The sequence below is a fragment of the Andrographis paniculata genome, unplaced genomic scaffold (genome assembly GCF_009805555.1).
Source record: "Andrographis paniculata isolate CXL003 unplaced genomic scaffold, ASM980555v1 Contig37END, whole genome shotgun sequence".
NCBI lineage: Eukaryota > Viridiplantae > Streptophyta > Magnoliopsida > Lamiales > Acanthaceae > Andrographis > Andrographis paniculata.
The window spans coordinates 57,633-64,129 of NW_026137570.1; the positions used below are offsets into that span (position 1 = coordinate 57,633).

Consider the following 6,497-nt stretch of genomic DNA (forward strand, 5'->3'; position numbering starts at 1 on the left):
GACCTCATCAGTAATGCTATAGAAATCAATTGCAATCTTTTAATAAATGATTCTGTCATGTCATTTTGTGTATGAACATGAACAACTGGGTGCTCTACATTAATTCCAATCGAAATGCAATAATCATCAAATGCATTCGATGTATATTCACCAGCATTATCCAAACGTATAGTCTTAATTGGATTATCGGGGAATTGTGCCTGTAATTTAATAATTTGGGCAAGCAATCTCGCAAATGCCACATTGCGAGTAGATAATAAACATACATGGGACCATCTCGTAGATGCATCAATAAACACCATAAAAGATTTAAATGGCCCACACGGTGGGTCTATTGGTCCACAAATATCCCCGTGTACTCTTTCCAAAAATGTAGGTGATTCAATACCTACTTTAGCTTACGATGGCTTAGTTATTAATTTTCCCTGAGTGCAGGCAACACATGTTAAATCATTTGAGTTTAACACTTTTTGACCTTTTAATGAATAGCCATGTGAATTCTCAATTATTCGTCTCATCATTATACTGTCAAGATGCCTAAGGCGATCATGACATATTTGAAAATCGGTAATCTTTTTATTTACCGTGAGGTGTGTTTCAACAACACCTAATCTGGCATAATATAAACCAGTAGAGAGTGAGGGTAATCTCTCAATGATGCATTTCATTTTATCAATGATATTGGTGATCAATAAAAATTCACCATCAGTATCACTCATAGTTTCAATGTGATAACCATTTTTTTTAATGTCATGAAAGCTCAGTAAATTTTTTCGAGCTTTAGTGGCCAACAGTGCATACTGTATTACAATTTTCGTCCCCGCGGGGAGAAATATAATAGCTTCTTCAGAGCCTTCAATTAATTTTGCATTGTCACTTATTGTATTGACATTCATTCTTTCCTTTTTCAAATAGGAGAAATATTTTTCGTGTTTCAATATAGTATGTGTCGTTGCACTGTCAATGAAACATATATTTGCATCATTTTGATTGGCATCCATTTAACCTTCAAATATAAATAAACGCAGCATTAATAAAGGCAGATTTATGTATTACAAAATGCATTACAAAAAGATAACATGTGATAATTTAAATATTACAAAATATAAAATGACATAGTATGTCTGTCACTGGGGTTTGTTGGATCTACGACAAAATCTGCTATATCAAGATGCTTTGTGTCGTAATCCAGAAGATCATCATCAGGGTCGTCATCGTTATCAACGTGATTAGTCTCGACCTTTTTCCTCTTTTTCTGTAGTGGGGCTTGATAAAGATCGGCTAGGTGTTTGACTGTTCTGCAGGTATTGGCCCAATGGCCTTCAATGCCACACCGATTACAAATGTCGATTTGCCTCTTTCCCTGTTTAGTCTTTTCGGCTATATCCCCATATTGGGGTTTACTCTGCTTCTTGTTAATGTCAAGACTATGGTGATTGTAAGGAGTATATCGACCGTGTTGACTCTCATGACTACGACCATGTCCACCGCCTCTACCACGTCCTCGGCCTCGTTCAGAAAATGTCACGTTCGCTTCAGGAAACGGATTGGAACTAGTGGGCCGGGACTGATGATTTTTCATCACTAGCTCATTATTTTGTTCAGCTAATAAAAGACATGTAATGAGTTATGAGTACTTTTGAAAATTTTTCTCACGATACTGTTGTTGCAACACAACATTCGAAGCATGAAAGGTAGAGGGAGTCTTTTCCAATTTATCATTCTCAATAACAATTTCTCCGCAAAGTTTCAACTGAGATGTAATCTGAAGGATAACAGAGTTGTACTCCGTAACAGTTTTAAAATCCTGCAACCGCAGGTTAAGCCAATCATGTCGGGCTTTCAGGAGAGTGATATATTTCAAGTGTCCAAATCTCTCCCTCAATTCATTCCAAAAATCTAATGGATCTTTCACCGTCAAATATTCAGACTGTAGAGGAATGTCCAAATAATGACGGATGAAAATAATAGCCTTAGCCCGATTTTGGCTTGTAGCCTCATTTTCACTGGAAATTGTATGAACAAATGCCCATAGAAACTAAATGCATTTCTACATCCAGGGACCAAGTCAGAAAATTATTGTCGGTGAGAGACAATGGTTTAAAAGAAAATTTTGCAAGATATTCCGTAATTTAGAAAATAGGTAATATAGATAGTATAAAAAAAAACTTACCAAAAATAAAATAGACAAGAACCTTCGTGCTGATAACGTGTTATATAATAATAATAAAATACTATCTGGTATGTATATAAATATATATAGGTATACGGCTATATATGTATAGATATATATATGTTTGTGTTGGAATATTAATATATGTATGTATATAAATATATATGTGGTTGATAACTCTTGATTTTGTCATATTTTATAACTTATATTTATTTAATTATTTATTTATTTATGTCAAATTTTGGTATTATTTATGTTAATTTACTCTAACAATTGTATTTATTTCATTTTGTGTGTATAATATTAATTTATTAGTTTTTAGGTGTAATTTATAATTATTTTGGTGTATAATTTAAATTAACTGATAAGTTTCTTAAATTATATTTTTAAGCATTATTTATGTGATATTTAAATATTTAATTTTGGCTAAATTACTTTTATTTATTATTTATTTAAATAAATATTTATAAAGTGTTTATTATTTATAAATGTGCGATAATGCTTGAAAACTTGTTTGGAAGTTCAAAACTCGCTTTAAAAAACGAAAATGGCGGATGGCGCGGACTCCGTGAACGGAGTGGAAATCTCTGCATGAAAATGAGCGATGACGGCTATGCGGAAAACAAGCGGCGGCTGCATTAAATCTGCCCAACCTCCCTCAGCTCCTGCATTTATTCCAGTCACACTGCATTTATTCATGCACTCTCCCATATTTAATTCCTGCATCATCACTTAGCCAATTTTTGGCTATTTTAGTGTAATATTTATTCTAGAACCTTATAAAAAAATAGGTAGTTTTTAGCAAGTTATGAGTATTTATATTAGTTGTTATTTTAGAGGTAATTAGTAGCTATTTTTAAAGATAGTTATTTATGGTTATTGTTAGAGGTAGTTAGTAGCTATTTTTAGAGGTAGTTATTTATGGTTATTTTTAGAGGTAGTTAATAGCTATTTTTAGAGGTAGTTAGTAGTTATTTTTAAAAGTAGTTATTTATAGGCGGTTGTAACCGCGAAGCTTCTAAAAGCTTTTCTCCCTATAAATATCTCTTCTAAACACACCATATATACACAATAATATACATTCTATACACTTCATTTTCACCATTTCTTTTCTCCCATATTTTTATCTAGTTTAATAATACGAGATTTTAGGATTGACGCACACTTACGTCAAGCCTTACACTGCAAGGATTGACGCCCTCAAAATGCCAACGGGCTATCAACCACCAAAGTTTCAACAATTTGACAGCAAAGGCAACCCAAAGCAACATATAGCGCACTTTTTTGAGATATGCAACGATGCTGGAACATATGGAGACCTCCTAGTCAAACAATTTGTGCAGTCATAAACAACAACGCCTTCGATTGGTACATTGACTTAGAGGCTGGTTCCATTGAAAATTGGGAACAATTAAAGCACAAGTTCTTGAATCGGTTCTACAGCATGAAAAGAACCATCAGCATGACCGAACTCACCAATATCAACCAGTGGAAAGATGAGCCAGTAATTGACTATATCAACCGTTGAAGAAGTATAAGCCTCAACTGCAAAGACCATATGTCCGAGGCTTCTGGCATAGAAATGTGCATTCAAGGAATACAGTGGGGCTTGAAATACATCTTACAAGGGATCCGACCCTATACTTTTGAACAACTCGACACTTGCGCTCATGATATAAAATTGAGCATAATGTCTAGTGGAATGTGTGGACAGCCTACTGAAGATTTCTCAGAAGACGAGAAATACAACACTTCAAACAATGGGGGCAGTCATACCTACAACCCTCCTAGAAACGAGGATAAACTTTCTTCAGCCTCCTAGAAACGAGGATAAACTTTCTTCAATCTCCTGAAAACAAGGATAAACTTTCTAAAATCTCCTAAAAAAGAGAATAAACTTTCTACAGCCTCTTAAAAAAGAGGATAAACTTTCTTCAATCTCCTGGAAATGAGGATAAACTTTCTAAAATCTCTTTGAAAAGAGAATAAACTTTCTATAGCCTCCTAGAAAACGAGGATAAACTTTCTTCAATCTCTTGGAATGAGGATAAACTTTCTAACAAGACTTCTTAACATGAGAATAAACTGTTTAACAAAATCAAACAAATTCAATTTGTTTTGAACTACGTTATGACTTGATTCCTTCACCGGATACGTTGACAACTTGGAATATAACTCCGAGTACAATCAATTATGCCAAAAAAAAAGTCCAAAAAAATAGGGTTTAAAAATAAAATCAATTGGACAAAAAAAAAAAAAAAGCCCTTTGAAAAAAATATTGGCTAAAAAAAATTAAAAAAATGATAGCCATAAAAAAAAATGATAGCCATAAAAAAAAATCAGTCAAAAAAATAAAATGACTTATGTTTCGAGACTCATTCACGCATTAAACGCTTTGCGTCGGCTTAAAAGAGTCTCGAGGGGCATTTTGTAGGCATTAAAAATTAAATACCTAAATTAAATTAAATATCACGTATTTTGGAAGAAAATAAAATTCTAATAAAATAAATATATGGTATTTAATTATGCACATATGTTAAATTTTTGTACAATAAATATCAATCATTAATGCAAGAATCTGCTCAAAATGGAAGATATCGTACAAATATTACGTGCATAAATAGAGCCATAATAAATTTGGCAGCAAAATAAATTAATTTTGTCAATAAAGGAAGTATATAAATTAATATCTTCCGAAAAAGGGCAATGATATAGATCTTGGGGAGAAAGGAAGGTGCATAATCAAATCCGTTAAGAATGGAAAAGAGCATCTGATGGAAAAAGAAAGATTATAAAATATCCTTATTGGCCAATCAAAACGCGCCACGTGGCACCATTAAAAAGGGAAACTGAAGTCACCCGTCCCCTATACATAGGAGCCATGGCCAGTTCATTTGGGACACTGAAGTTGCATCAAGGATTCAAGCAAATGGGTAAGTATCTAGACTCTCTTTGTATTGTTTTTCATGTTCTTCGTGTCCTTCGAAGCGTTCTTCGTCGAAAGTCACTTATTCGGACAAATGATCCAATATTGGTTGACGAATCGATGGAGTTAACGTTCTTCGTCGTATGTCCGAGCCGGAGGAAGGATCAAAGCTCTCAAAGCCATTGAGGAATTCATCAAAGCCGATGGAAGGTCTTCAAAGTTCCTCTTAAAGCTTCAAGATGTTCATCTTGTTCTTCAACAAAGCATCAACTAGATCCTCTTCGATCCAAAAGTCAAAGGGACACGCCGCCAAAAGTGTTATGGAGCACCAAATCCACCTCTTCAAGGATCAAAGCTTCAAAAGCCATTGAAGAGTCCATTAAAGACAAAGAAGAGCATCAAAAGTTCATCTCAAAGCTTTGAGGTGTTCATCGCGTTGTTCACCAAAACAACAATTCGGCCCTCTTCGATCCAAAAGTCAAAGGGACATGCCGCCAAAAGCGTTATGGAGTACCAGATTCACCTCCTCAAAGATCAAAGTTGTGGATCGTCAAAAGAAGACATCAAATCCAAAGTCAATGATCAAAACGCCCACACGGAGACCAAAGCCTTCCGAACGGCGGCAAAACCAAACTGAAGATCAAAGCCGCGGATGGTCCAAAGAAGACATCAAATCCAAAGCCGATGATCAAATCGTTCACACGGAGACCGAAGCTCTCCAAAAGGTGGAAAAAACAAACCAAAGATCAAAGCTGCGGATTGTCCAAAGGAGACATCAAATCCAAAGCCAACGATCAAATCGTCCACACAGAGACCAAAGCCCTCTAAAATGCGGAAAGGCAAACCAAAGATCAAAGCCGCGGATCGTCCAAAAAAGACATCAAATCCAAAGCCGACGATCAAATCACCCACACGGAGACCGAAGCTCTCCAAAAGGCGGAAAAGCCAAAGCAAAGATCAAAACCTCGGATCGTCTAAAGAAGACATCAAATCCAAAGCCGATGATCAAATCGCCCACATAGAGACCAAAGTTCTCTAAAAGCGGCAAAGCCAAAGTAAAGATCAAAACCTCGGATCGTCTAAAGAAGACATCAAATCCAAAACCGATGATCGAATTACCCACACGTAGACCAAAGCCCTCCAAAACCTGCAAAGATAAAACAAAAATCAAAGCTTCGGATCGTCTAACGAAGACATCAAATCCAAAGCTGATGATCAAATCGTCCACATGGAGACCAAAGACCTCCAAAAGGTGGAAAATCCAAATCAAAGATCAAAGCCTCGGATCGTCTAAAGAAGACATAAGTCCAAAGACAATGATCAAATCGCCTACACGGAGACCAAAGCCCTCCAAAAGGCGGCAAAGTCAAATCAAATATCAAAGCCTCGGATTGTCCA

The 6,497-nt window shown here is 35.5% G+C and overlaps 1 protein-coding gene across 1 annotated transcript; it reads right to left on the reverse strand.

Annotated features, from left to right (window-relative positions):
* Window positions 1-1,096: 1,096 nt before the first annotated feature.
* LOC127250413 (uncharacterized) lies at window positions 1,097-1,582 on the reverse strand. The gene has a single exon (XM_051273698.1). The coding sequence runs from the start codon at window positions 1,580-1,582 to the stop codon at window positions 1,097-1,099; it is 486 nt and encodes a 161-aa protein (XP_051129655.1).
* Window positions 1,583-6,497: the final 4,915 nt, after the last annotated feature.

Coding starts and splice junctions, on each gene's coding strand:
- LOC127250413 (XM_051273698.1), bottom strand. CDS start 1,582: ATGAAAAATCATCAGTCCCGGCCCACTAGTTCCAATCCGTTTCCTGAA.